This window comes from Myripristis murdjan, unplaced genomic scaffold, assembly GCF_902150065.1.
Source record: "Myripristis murdjan unplaced genomic scaffold, fMyrMur1.1, whole genome shotgun sequence".
In the NCBI taxonomy this organism is placed as follows: Eukaryota; Metazoa; Chordata; class Actinopteri; order Holocentriformes; family Holocentridae; genus Myripristis; species Myripristis murdjan.
The window spans coordinates 1-14015 of NW_021941788.1; the positions used below are offsets into that span (position 1 = coordinate 1).

General features: G+C 42.7%; 1 protein-coding gene across 1 annotated transcript; it reads right to left on the reverse strand.

The window, feature by feature from the left end:
* Positions 1 to 2709: 2709 nt before the first annotated feature.
* On the reverse strand, positions 2710 to 11114 carry LOC115356753 (NACHT, LRR and PYD domains-containing protein 3-like; the record flags this gene model as incomplete). Its single annotated transcript, XM_030047983.1, has 4 exons — positions 11018 to 11114; positions 10059 to 10344; positions 2989 to 4792; positions 2710 to 2883 (listed from the first exon to the last, which is right to left on the reverse strand). Coding segments are annotated over exons 2-4 (2255 nt in total), but the record flags the coding sequence as incomplete, so codon positions are not given.
* Positions 11115 to 14015: the final 2901 nt, after the last annotated feature.

A 14015-nucleotide genomic window follows, 5' to 3' on the forward strand; every position in this document is an offset into this window, starting at 1 on the left:
CAAGAAGAGTGGGATGCCATGCCTCAGCAGACAATAACTCGACTTGTGAACAGCATGAGACGTCGTTGTCAAGCTGTAATTGATGCTCAAGGGCACATGACAAGTTATTGACACTGACATTTTTTGTTGTGGTATATCCACCACTGTTGTTGGCTTTTGTTTCAAGAAATTGTTTGAGATGAGGAAATCACCAGTGCATGCTTCTACTTAAATGCCCTACTTTCATGATATAATATCACTGTAGCGTGAACTTTTTACATTTTCCGTAAATTTCACCCGTAAGCCAAATATCCCTAACTTTTTGTGAGTAGTGTATATTAAATAATGGGACATATAAGTTCACATATTTGGACATATATTTCAGGATATATGTACAAATATGTAGCGTAAATATTTGGTCTCTGACATAAGGTAACATATATGTGCATATACTGGATTTGCATTATTTATTTTCCACATATATTAAGAACTTTAAGTGTGAATATGTGGCAGATGTATTTGTTTTGCACATATATGATGCAATTATGTGTACATACATGCATTGTATATTTGGATCATACACCAACTCTCCCGATTCACACGGGAGACTCCCGATTTTTAACCCTATCTCCCACAATGCTCCCAGTCAGTAATTTCTCCTGCTAATCTCCTGATTTTACAGTGAAGGAAACAAGTCAGATTGTGGGGGGTATTTGTCGCAGTATCTGGCAACCCTGGCCTGCCTGCGGCCGGTGACGTCACTCAGTCACTCGCTAAGTAGCGCTGATACTGCCGGCGGGGTTTCTGTCTTCCGCTCAGTTCAGCGTTCAGACAGACGAGATGGATAGAGAAAGAGAGACAGTTTTCACTCCACATGCATAAATTCAGGATAAAGTAGTAGGAAAACAAGTTTTGCTTTGAAAAATGTAAATACAAAAGCAAAGTAGCTTCAACTTTTTAAACGGTGACCCTTAACGAGGCAGGAGTGCCAGCTCTCTCCCCCATAGACTCCCATTATATCTGGAACCCACCAGCTGGGGAGAGAAGGAGAAACACACACTCGCCGAATCTCAGGGATTCGGCGAGTGACGTCACCTGCTGCTCCTGGTTAGAAAAGCTCCGTTGTGTTTAAGGTTTAGAAATGCCTGGGAAAATGTAACTTCTCTGGATGCTACCGCGCTATTTGATTAGTAAAATAGTTTAACTACTTAAAAGCTATTTGATTTAGAAAACAGCGACGTTAAGGCCACACTACTGACAAATGTAGTTAAACTAGTAACGTCGCTACTTCCAACACGGGATACAGTAGCAGTGCTAAGTCAGAAAATAGTTCCACTGTTTTGGAGACCACAAGGCTGAAAATAACTCAAAAATTAAACAAAAACAAGTGCATGTTTTTGTGCATCCTTGAAAAAATAAATCAGCTTTTCATCACTGCTCAAAATTGTGTTGTGTTCTGGTCTGTATCTACTTCATTCATTTCACATTCCACAACTCAAGAGATGGTTGTGGATTTCAGGAGGGCTAGACATAAACCCCCTCCCCTGCACATCAGAGGAACAGCTGTCGAGATGGTCTCCAGCGTCAGGTATCTGGACGTACATCTCACCAACAACCTCACATGGACTATTGACACCTCTCGCCTTGTCGAGAAGGCCCACCAGCGACTCTATTTCCCCAGGAGGCCGAGGTGTGCTGGACTTGGGAGCTCAGTCCTGACCTCATTCTACAGATGTGCAGTGGAGAGTGTTCTCTGTTCCTGCATCACAGTGTGGCATGGTGGCTGCTCTGCTGCAGAGAAAAAGGCTCTGCACAGGGCGGTGAAAGCCTACCCACCACCATGAACATTTATACAGCCAGATGCAGGAAAAGGGCGTCCAGCATCAGGAAGGACCTCACCCATCCCGCACACCCACTGTGTGCCCCCCTCCCCTCAGGCCGGAGGTGGAGGAGCATCAGGAGCAGAACCACCAGACTCAACAACAGCTTTTACCCACAAGCTGTCAGGCTGCTGAACTCTGTTGGTCTCCTTTAAACACACACATACACCCCTGCCCCCTCACATGGACAGGTGCAATATTGGCTATATTAGCCGACTGGACTGTTCTGTGCACTACATTTAATGCAAATGAAAATACATTTATATAAGTATAAATGTTATCACACATTTTATATATTCATATTGTGTTTTTTTATTGTTATTGGCTTGACCGGGCCTCAGTTCTTAATTTCGTACCTCCTCATGTGCATGCATGTTTTGTTGGTATGACAACAAAGTTTCCTTCTAGAAAGGGAAGGAGTTAATGGACCAAACTTGGTAGATGTATCACACTCACATGGAGCAGCAAATGCCACTAAATGGTTAAGAATCTGAACTATAATTTTCATCTCAAGGCCAACATGAACAAAACAAAACATCTAATATTGGCTACAGCTTTTGGATCTTAAAATTATCTGCACTGCTGCTGGTTTGATGGGAATGGGACCAAATCTGTGTAAAAAGTTGGAGTAAAAACTGAGTTGCAATAAAAACACTAAGAAGTAGCATCCATGACAAACATCAACAAAAACAGCAAAATATCAAATGGATTAGACATTAAACGGTTTAGAGATTACTGTGTTTCTTTTGTGCTTCACTGTCTGGAATCTGATACACTGACATTATCCATTGAGCACATTAAGCTGCATGTTAAACAAGATTTAAGTGGTCATGTGTTTAGAAATCCTGACCTGAGAGCCTCCAGTCTGCAGTGTGGACTCTCCAGTCCAGCAGAGAGCAGCTTCACTCCTGAATCCTGCAGATTGTTGTCACTCAGGTCCAGCTCTCTCAGACTGGAGGACTGGGAGCTGAGAACTGAGGCCAGAGCTTCACAGCTTCTCTCTGACAGCTTACAGCCACTCAGCCTGAAGAGGAAGTAAAGATGAAAATAATAACTTTAAATAGATTTTTTTTTTTTTTTGCATAGAAAGTATGATGTATTTAATATATCCAGTTATCTATGGACCTACACAGATTTCTTGGAGGCTTTGACCACTGGCAGCAGCCCCAGAAGAGCCTCCTCTGAAGCAGAGTATTTCTTTAGGTCAAACACCTCTAGATCTTCTTCTGATGTCAGTAAGATGAAGACCAGAGCTGACCACTGAGCAGGGGACAGTTTGTCTGTGGAGAGACGTCCTGAACTCAGGTACTGTTGGATCTCCTCTACTAGAGAATGGTCATTGAGCTCATTCAGACAGTGGAACAGGTTGATGCTTCTCTCTGGAGAGGGATTGTACCTGATCATCTCCTTGATGTACTGGACTGTTTCCTGATTTGTCTGTGAGCTACTTCCTGTCTGTGTCATCAGGCCTTCTAGGAGACTCTGATTCTGATTGGTCTGCAGTGAAAGACCCAGAAGGAAGCGCAGGAACAAGTCCAGGTGTCCATTTGGACTCTGTAAGGCCTTGTCCACAGCACTTTGGTGAAGGTGTTCAAGCTTGGGTTTGCGCTTGAATACTGTAGACCACCTGGAGGTGGATTGTTCCTCTGACAGCAGATTGACGCCAGAGTTGCTGAATTTTAGAAAGACATAAAGAGCAGCCAGAAACTCCTGAATGCTCAGATGGACGAAACAGAAAACCTCTTTTTTATACAGCCCATACTCCTTTTTAAAGATCTGTGTGAACACTCCTGAGTTCACTGAGGCTGCTTTGATATCAGTGCGACACTCTTTCAGGTCTGCTTCATAGAAGATCAGGTTGCCTTTCTCCAGCTGCTTAAAAGCCAGTTTTCCCAGTGACTTGATCATCTTCCTGGTCTCTGTAGTCCAGTGTGGATCTGTCTCAGCTCTCCCATGATACTTGACATTCTGCACTTTAGACTGAACCAGCAGGAAGTGGATGTACATCTCAGTCAGGGTCTTGGGCAGGTCTCCTCTCTGTCTGGTTTCCAACACGTCCTCCAGAACTGTAGCAGTGATCCAGCAGAAGACTGGGATGTGGCACATGATGTGGAGGCTTCGTGACATCTTGATGTGGGAGATGATTCTGCTGGCCTGCTCCTCATCTCTGAATCTCTTCCTGAAGTATTCCTCCTTCTGTGGGTCAGTGAAGCCTCTCACCTCTGTAAACATGTCAACACACCCACAAGGGATCTGATTGGCTGCTGCGGGTCGTGTGGTTATCCAGAGACAAGCAGAGGGAAGCAGGTTCCCCTTGATGAGGTTTGTCAGCAGAATGTCCACTGAGGTGGACTCTGTAACATCAGTCAGGATCTGGTTGTTCTTGAAGTTCAGAGGAAGTCGACACTCATCCAGACCATCAAAGATCAGCACAACCTTGAACTCCTTAAAGCTGCTGATTCCTGCTTCTTTGGTCTCAGTGAAGAAGTGATGAAGAAGTTGCACCAAGCTGAACTTTTTCCCTTTCAGCAGATTCAGGTCTCTGAAAGTGAATGGAAATGTGAAATGGACATGCTGGTTGGCTTCGCCTTCAGCCCAGTCCAGAGTGAATTTCCGTGTTAAGACTGTTTTTCCAATGCCAGCCACTCCCTTTGTCATCACTGTCCTGATTGCTTGATCTCTTCCAGGTTTGAAGATGTCCACACATGTGATTTTTGTTTCTGGTGTGTCTGGTTTCCTGGATGCTGTTTCAATCTCTCTGACCTCATGTTCAGTATTGACCTCTCCACTCCCTCCCTCTATGATGTACAGCTCTGTGTAGATCTCATTCAGAGGTGTTGTCCTCTCCTCTTCATCTGTGATTCCATCAAACAAATTCTGAAACTTCCTCTTCAGATTGAATTTAAGTTCATGCTGGCAGTCAGCAAGACTTTCTGAATGAATAAACAACAGATCACATCAATTACAGGATGTTATTCTAAATGTGATGTTATACTCAATGTGAGTAATGTAAACATTTCTGGTCAATGCACACATTCCCTATCCCATGGAATCTACCCAGTTCATTAGTGGTTAGTGGACAAGCAGGCAGGGGCGCTGTAAATGGGGGAAAAGTTAGGACAATTCCAAGGGCCCTTGCCTGACAGGGGCCCCAAAAAATATATAAAAGCTAATATAAAATTATTAAACCATCATCGAGTAAATATAGCCTATATGTATTTCAGAAATAAAACTGACATTATGATCTCTTTGTTTTACTTGTTTTTGGCAGTAAAAGTTAAAAATCCCCATTGACCACAAAGTAAACCTCCCCTATCTGCACTGAAATGGTTTGGTCCTGCAGCCACGCTAGCTCTTCAAGCCGATCGGACTTTGCGGTTTTTCCGAAGTGATCAACATGAATGGACAATCCGCCCAACTGTCCTTAAAGTACACAAGCTCTGATGGCAGAGTGGACAGTATCCCCGCCTGCCATGCAGGAGACCACGGGTTCAATTCCCTGCACGGACAAAAGCGCATCATTGTTCTATTACCTCACTTTGTTGTTAACCATAACAGTGAAGTGATTCTTGTTATTCTAACCCAGGTGCTAAATTATTATTATTATTCTTATTATTATTATGCCTTGTTTTTTTTAAATGCCTTTTTTAAATGCCTTGTTCTAACTTTATATATATATATATATATATATATATATATATATATATATATACATACATATATACATACGTAATCAGAGCAAAGGGTGGCTATTTTGAAGAAACTAGAATATAAAACATGTTGTCCAAACTTTTGGCCTGTACTGTATATATATATATATATATATATATATATATATATATATATATATATATATACGTGTGTGTGTGTGTGTATATATATATATATGTATATACACACACACACACATACATATATATGTATATATATATACATACATACATACATACATACATACATACATATATATATGTGTGTGTGTGTATATATATATATATATATATATATATATATATATATATATATACACACACACATACATACATATATATATATGTATATATATACATATATATATACATACATATACACTATATTACCAAAAGTATTCGCTCACCCATTCAAATGATCAGAATCAGGTGTCCTAATCACTTGGCCTGGCCACAGGTGTATAAAATCAAGCACTCAGGCATGCAGACTGTGAAACAAGACATTTGTGAAAGAATGGGCCGCTCTCAGGAGCTCAGTGAATTCCAGCGTGGAACTGTCATAGGATGCCACCTGTGCAACAAATCCAGTCGTGAAATTTCCTCGCTCCTAAATATTCCACAGTCAACTGTCAGCTCTATTATAACAAAATGGAAGCGTTTGGGAACAACAGCAACTCAGCCACGAAGTGGTAGGCCACGTAAAGTGACGGAGAGGGGTCAGCGGATGCTGAAGCGCATAGTGCAAAGAGGTCGCCGACTTTCTGCACAGTCAATTGCTACAGAGCTACAAACTTCATGTGACCTTCAGATTAGCCCAAGTACAGTACGCAGAGAGCTTCATGGAATGGGTTTCCATGGCCGAGCAGCTGCAGCCAAGCCACACATCACCAAGTGCAATGCAAAGCGTCGGATGCAACGGTGTAAAGCACGCCGCCACTGGCCTCTAGAGCAGTGGAGACGCGTTCTCTGGAGTGATGAATCACGCTTTTCCATCTGGCAATCTGATGGACGAGTCTGGGTTTGGAGGTTGCCAGGAGAACGGTACATTTCAGACTGCATTGTGCCGACTGTGAAATTTGGTGGAGGAGGAATTATGGTGTGGGGTTGTTTTTCAGGAGCTGGGCTTGGCCCCTTAGTTCCAGTGAAAGGAACTTTGAATGCTTCAGGATACCAAAACATTTTGGACAATTCCATGCTCCCAACCTTGTGGGAACAGTTTGGAGCGGGCCCCTTCCTCTTCCAACATGACTGTGCACCAGTGCACAAAGCAAGGCCCATAAAGACATGGATGACAGAGTTTGGTGTGGATGAACTTGACTGGCCTGCACAGAGTCCTGACCTGAACCCGATAGAACACCTTTGGGATGAATTAGAGCGGAGACTGAGAGCCAGGCCTTCTCGACCAACATCAGTGTGTGACCTCACCAATGCGCTTTTGGAAGAATGGTCATAAATTCCTAAAAACACTCTCCTCAACCTTGTGGACAGTCTTCCCAGAAGAGTTGAAGCTGTAATAGCTGCAAAAGGTGGACCGACATCATATTGAACTCTATGGGTTAGGAATGGGATGGCACTTCAGTTCATAGTATGAGTAAAGGCAGGTGAGCGAATACTTTTGGTAATATAGTGTATATACATACATATATATACATATATATATATATATACATATATATATGTGTATATATACATACACACATATATATGTATACATACACACATATATATGTATGTATATATATACACATATATATGTATGTGTGTGTGTGTGTGTATGTGTATATATATATATATATATATATATATATATATATATATATATATATATATATATATATATATATATACATATATACAGTACAGGCCAAAAGTTTGGACACACCTTCTCATTCAATGCGTTTTCTTTATTTTCATGACTTTTTACATTATAGATTCTCACTGAAGGAATCAAAACTATGAATGAACACGTGTGGAGTTATGTACTTAACAAAAAAAGGTGAAATAACTGAAAACATGTTAGTTAGCAAGACAAGCCATATGATGCTGGAATTTCCATTAGCAAGATAGCGAACTAATTAGCCAGCTAACGTTAGCTAGTGCTAATGTTAATTCCAGCATGGTCTGCTTGTCTTGCTAACTAACGTTAGCCATTTAGTTCTAAGCATGCTTGCTATATAAGGGCCTAGACTTCCTGCTAACTAGCAACTCCCCCCCCCCCCCCGACACTGTCACCTTTTTTACTCAGAGGAGTTTGCATGTCTGACTTCTGTAAATACAGTAGTTATAGCAAGTAGGAGGCATACTGGTTTTATCGTCCACTTATCGTTATCGTGGTGAGGTGCTCAAATATATCGTGATATTGATTTGAGGCCATATCGCCCAGCCCTACTTCATGGGTATGATTTCCCAGCAACAGGTAGACAAATTAATAATGGACTACATTGTTTGAGATTTACAGATTTCTACAATTCCACTAGGACAATATATAATTGTAAACAGCGAACAGTTTTAGGTGGTGATGGATGTCATAGTTTTCTTTGAAAAACAAGGTCAGTCTTTCATTCTCACTTTTCACCTAAAAAAACTGAAATGAACTGAACTTTGAACTAGTTCAAAATTGAAATGGTGAACTATGAACGTGAACTATTCATTTTTATACTGTGTGAACTTTGAACTAGTTCATGAGAACTATGAACTTGCACAACACCGGTTGCTATGATGCTGATTAATTCATGTTATGCAAAAATACATGCCCCAAGCTATCCTGGTTGACTGCCTCCAAGCAACATACCAATATTAGTTTAAACCAGTCTTAAACAGTGTTAGCAAGTTGATACAGGATTGGCATAACAACCTCTTAACTTGCTTATAATATAACATATAGACCTTGATGATGACCCCCCCCCCCCCCCCCCCCCCCCCCCTTTCTCTTTTTGAAGCATTTTTTGAAGACCGAATCTTATTTTTATAAAGAAAAGAATTAAATCAGACTAGAATGCACCAGTCACAGTAACACACTGAACAAAACAAGGTAACGTGATATCTTTTAATGAAATTGTCTTGTTTGAATAGGCTAGAAATTGAACTGCAGCCTACTGGTAGGTCTATTTCTAACATAATTTAACCATCCAAATGTGAAAAACAGAACCACATGTTTATTTTAATTATACTCTCGCCTCATTGATCATCAAGAGCTTAAAGTTGGAATTATTCTCCACCTCAGCTCTTGGCTCTCTTGGCCTACTTTTAACCCTCTGAAAATGATGCTGGATCATCTGGCATTAACATTACTGTCTTCTGAAGGCCGTCACAGGCTCAGTTTTTAAGATTTAAGATTTAATTTTTTAAGCCATAAGCATCATAGAAATCTTGAAATTGAAATGAATCTGCTGATACCAAACATGTCATGCTAGCTTAGTGGGAAAGGAGCTAAATATCGCTCCACATTTGAAGTGTTTTGAGGTTTTAGGATGAGGATGAGGAACCTGCTGCTGCTGAAGCTGAGCTGGATTCATGGCTGTCTGACTGCCTTCAGCCTTTCCAACTGCTGACATTTATTAGCTTTAACTGTTCTTAAACTGTGTGAGCTGTGAACTGTGCTCACCTTTCTTCTGAAAGAAATTAGTCAGGAGTTGTCTTCCCTCTCCTTGCTTTCTTTACCTTTCTGCTTTTTCTTTTCTTTGAAGGCTCCCTGATTTTGCCTTCTTGGGGAAAGACATGTCTCTAGTCTGCCTGACCAGCAGCCACTCGGCTCCTTAAGCCGCTTCAGGGACGCATCCTCGCGGACTGAACCATTATGTATTGTACGGGGTGAGGGGCCTCACAGAGCCTCCACTATTATTTTTATACAGAGAAAGGTCTCTCATCTGATTTATTCAGACAATTTTAAGTTAGTTATGACACTAATAATAAAAACAACCTTTTTATGTCAGGCCTTTCGAGGGCCCCCTCCCCCATTGTGGCCCTGGGTAATCCGTCCCGCTCCCCCTCCCCACTACTGTTAAGCAACAAAACCACTGAGACAATCTGTACAGCTACAAAACTGTCAGGTCTGTACACATGAATATTAAACTTCCTCCTGGTGCTGCTGTCATCTGTGGAGTGTTTTCACTCTCCCTTCACAGGTTTTCTAAGTGTGCACTGTGCATCTTTCCCCTTTAGGGGTGCATCAGTATGGTGGCTGACCCACTTCTAGTGGCTTCACCTATAGTGTACCTCAACTTCTTCATTTGGAGATCAATAACATGCATTAAAATCCAGGAGGCATTCCAGTTTTGCTGTTTTCCTGATGACTGTATAACATTCATACAGGCCCTGAAAAGGCAGCCTGTCTCTCTTCACCTGTTTACTGTCTACATGCAGGCTAATAAAAGTAAACTTAAAATTATTCAGCTTTCACTCTATAAACTAAAGGTATAAAGTGCTTGATCACATGATGTGTGAGTTGTATCTTTTCTGGTGTCCCTTCTTCTTTCTTCCCAAGACTTACCCTCAGTTCCTGAGCTGGTGCCTGACAAACGCTGGACAAGATCATTTTTGTTCATCTTACTCAAAACCTTCTTGGTAACCTCCACAGTGTCTTTGCCATAGGTCTGGACCATCAGGTCCACAGTGTCCAGCCTGTCTACCTTCTCCAGTTTGGACTTTGGGACGGCTGGGAAGGGTTTCATTATCTCAGGGTCCTGCAGGAACCACTGGAACTCTTTTAGGTCGTCTTCTACCAAATCCTTCAGAACATCAAGGAGCTGCTCTCTAAGTGTCGCCATCTTTGGTCCCTGAGAAAAAAATACAAACAATCCTCCACTCAAACAGCAGCCATGCAATTTTCTGGCAGGAGTAAATAAAGATTCTTGTTATTGCATGTCATCATTTCCAGCAGCATTACCGTCTGTAAGCAACACTGAGGGCACCAGGCTCCTGTCTTTATTTTCAAATCATTTTCAAGACACACATCGTGTATAGTATGTCTCCAAGAGGGGGGTGGGGGGGGGGGAGCCTATGGCACCAACATGGCTAGAGCCGGCACTGGTTCAGACATGCACTGTGCAAAAACACGTCAGGTAAGAGGTTGTGTGTGTTGATATTGGCAGGGTGACAGTGTTTTGCTCTGTTGGTGTTAAAATCGACTTCAGTCAAGTTTAGACATGCTGTCAGACTAATTCTGCTGTTTCCTGCATTTTTCATCGATGAACTGAGTACAATCTACCTGACACTGAGTGAATTCAGGTAAAACATTTTGAGATAACTTGAACTTTGCCCTCAATAAGCTCAATAACATTGAAAATCATGTCATAATGAATATATAGATCTGCAACAACCAAAAACACATTTTGACAGCCTTTCCTGCCTCCTCATCATCCCAGTCCGCTCTACAGTCATCCAGTTAAGAAACACAATGCAGGAGCCTGTTCATCAAACATTTAGGATGATCCCTGGTCGGGTCTTTACCTGCTGGATCACATCCACCTCCAATCAAAGAGACGCTGTAGCTTCACCTGGAGAGGAAACACAGAGAGAGAAGACGATGCTGATTGTCCTTCATCACTCCAGAGTGTCTGTGCACTTCTGATCAGACAGTACAGTCACTTCCTCATTACTTCACTGTTAAACGTCATCATCACACCATGCACCGAAAAGGAAAAAAACAGAGTTTACTTTGTTGGTTCTTGTTTTTGTCGTTACGCAATTTTACAGTAAAAGCTGCGCTATGTAAGACTGCGGCGAGGACCATTTAGACTCAACTACCATATTACAGAGCTCAGTTTCTTTTACTGCCAGGACATGTAAGAGAGGGTGAAGCCACAGGTCGTGCATGTCAGTGTTGGTGATGTGACTTTAACAGAGTCTCAGTCTGCTGGAAGATCAACAGCAGCAACAAGAGAACTGGCGTGCTCGACTCAAAGGGCTCTAGTTTCCCGGCGCAGCGCAGGGTGGCGCAGTGAGGTGAACCCTGCGCAGAGCTAGTTTCGACCGGCGCAACGCGAGAGGCGAACGGTTTCCAAGTTTCGCAGACCGAGGTGCGCCGAGATGGGAGTGGCGTTGAAGCAGGGGGAGGTGTCGACAGATTCAGCTTGGCGCAGTGACAGTTTCGTGCCAAAAGCCGAGGTGCGCCAAAAGCTCGCCATCTGAAACCAGGTCTACTTTCGGCGCAAGGCGCAGCGGGGCCGGCGTAGTGGAAGTTTGGCTGGCAGGCGGGCAGTGCGCACACGTCACCAAAACCTCACAGATTGTCAGGCACAGTAACAATGCAATAAATACCCACAAAAAACACTATTCAATGCTACTATCTCAATCAGCACATAAATGTATCTCCATATCGACTGTCCCGTCACAACTGATGTCAGATCAAAGGAGATTGGCACCGTTGGCAGCGTCATGGAAACCCAACCTGATCACCTGTTAGTCAAACAATGTGTCCAGTACGGTGATGTCTTTTTTCCAGTCATGGTGTCTGGAGCTGCTCCTGTTAACTACACAGTTCTTCTTCCATACATATAAATATTCCACTCTGGGTTTTCGTTATCCGGTAATCACCGGACTATGACTGGTAAAATCTGCCAAAGTCCGGTAATTTCTAAATGTCCGGTGAAAATATTCACAATTTGAATTTTATTAAAACAGTCAATTTCCACGTAATTTTATTTATAATTTAAAAAAAAATTAAAAAAATAGACTGCGTAATCCCTGTCTCCGGTGTAGGGACGGTTTTTGCTATGGGCAGTGTGGGCAACCGCCCAGGGCGCCAATCTACTTGGGGACACACGAGAGAAAAAAAAATCGCCAGTTTTCTAGACTACCGTATTGACCCACACATGCCATCAGTACCATCAGTTGGCATCAGGCGGGCCGGCAGGCCAGCCGCGGCACCGGCCGGTACCGCGCCCACCCAGTCTGGTCTGCCGGATCTGACAGGTGAGCGGCTTAATGCCGGCCAGTGCCGGCTCGACTGATGCCGACTGATGCTGCCCCGGTTGGAGTAGTAACATGAAAGGGCGCAAGCCAGTAATTTCGCCTAGAGCGGCAACATAGGCAGAACCGCCACTGCTCCGGTGTACCAGAGGGAGAGAGAGGGTTTTTTTCTGCAGAACCGGATCAAAACAGCGCAGCGAAGTCGCCTGGGGGAGAACAAGGTCACAAGACTGATGCGCATTGCAAGTTGCGGAGAGACACTTGAGACTTTCGATTTTAATTCAGCTGCTGAATTAAGCTTTTATTGCATCTATTTGATTTCAAGTTGGCAGCACGCCGCGTTATTAAAATGATATGAGCCCGTTTTTTGTTTGCAAATTGTAGTTGCAATTGTTTGCAATTGTATGCAATGTTCATGTTAAAAGAGCACAGGCTTGTGCAATATTATTATTTATTTTAGAAGTTACGCACGTGAGTCAATTGACGGCACGAATTTTATTTGATACAGCCTGCTTTTCAATAAAAGATTACGCTATAAATTGACATGCCTTGATATCATTCTTATATAGCCTGCATATAATTTTAAGCTCAATAAATTCAGATAATATTTGACCGGAATTTCAAACATTTGTCCGGTAAATTGAAAACCTGCCGGTCACGTTGTCCAGTGCCAATTTTTTTTCTAGAGGAAACCCTGATTCCACACATATAGAAAATGTAAAATGCATTGGTTCCCTGCCAGACTCTGGGCGTTTAGAACAGCGAATGTAAAAGCTTTCATGAACCGGGTTTTGTTTTAATCTCTAGTGTGTTGTTGCATCAGTAAGTGATGGAGTCGAAAGTTGCAAAACAAACATGTGGGCTATTTATATGAATATGGCAAGGATTATCCTTTGAGGTAAAAACATTCATTAAAAATGGGGGCTTCACAGTAAAATTTATATTTGCTCGTAAAAATCAATAACTTTAACAGACGGTGACAGAGCTGGAAAAAGAGAGATGCGAGGCAGGTAGGTAATGGAAAGACAGGGGACTGAGGAAGACGAATTTAAGGATAGATGCATGGATGGATGGATGGATGGGTGGTTAGATGGATGGCAGGTAGCTCCAGCAACATTGCAGCAGCCAAGACTGGCCTCATCACTGTTGTGAGTGCGTGATGCGGCTGCTCTCTTCGTCCATGTCAAATGTGTAGACTTCCAATACGCCTTCAAGCAGCGCATTTTAAAGGCGAGGACAGGGGCTCGTTTGATTGGTTTAAAGTGAATCGGCTGTGTCAAACCCACACCACGCCTTCTCTCCTCCCTTGCGCCGGTAGGAGGAACGGCGCAGTAGTTGCGCCAAGGCGCACGGCGTGCCAAACTTGCAAAATCCACTTGGCCACACCCAGTTGGCGCAGCGCAGCTACGCTGCGCCTCCGCCTCACCTTGTCTGCGAAACTAGAGCCCAAAGTGTTCAGAGTTTGATGGGGGCCGACCCAAAACAGCCAATAAAGTCATCAACACTCACAAATAAGTTGCAATATACACTATATTAC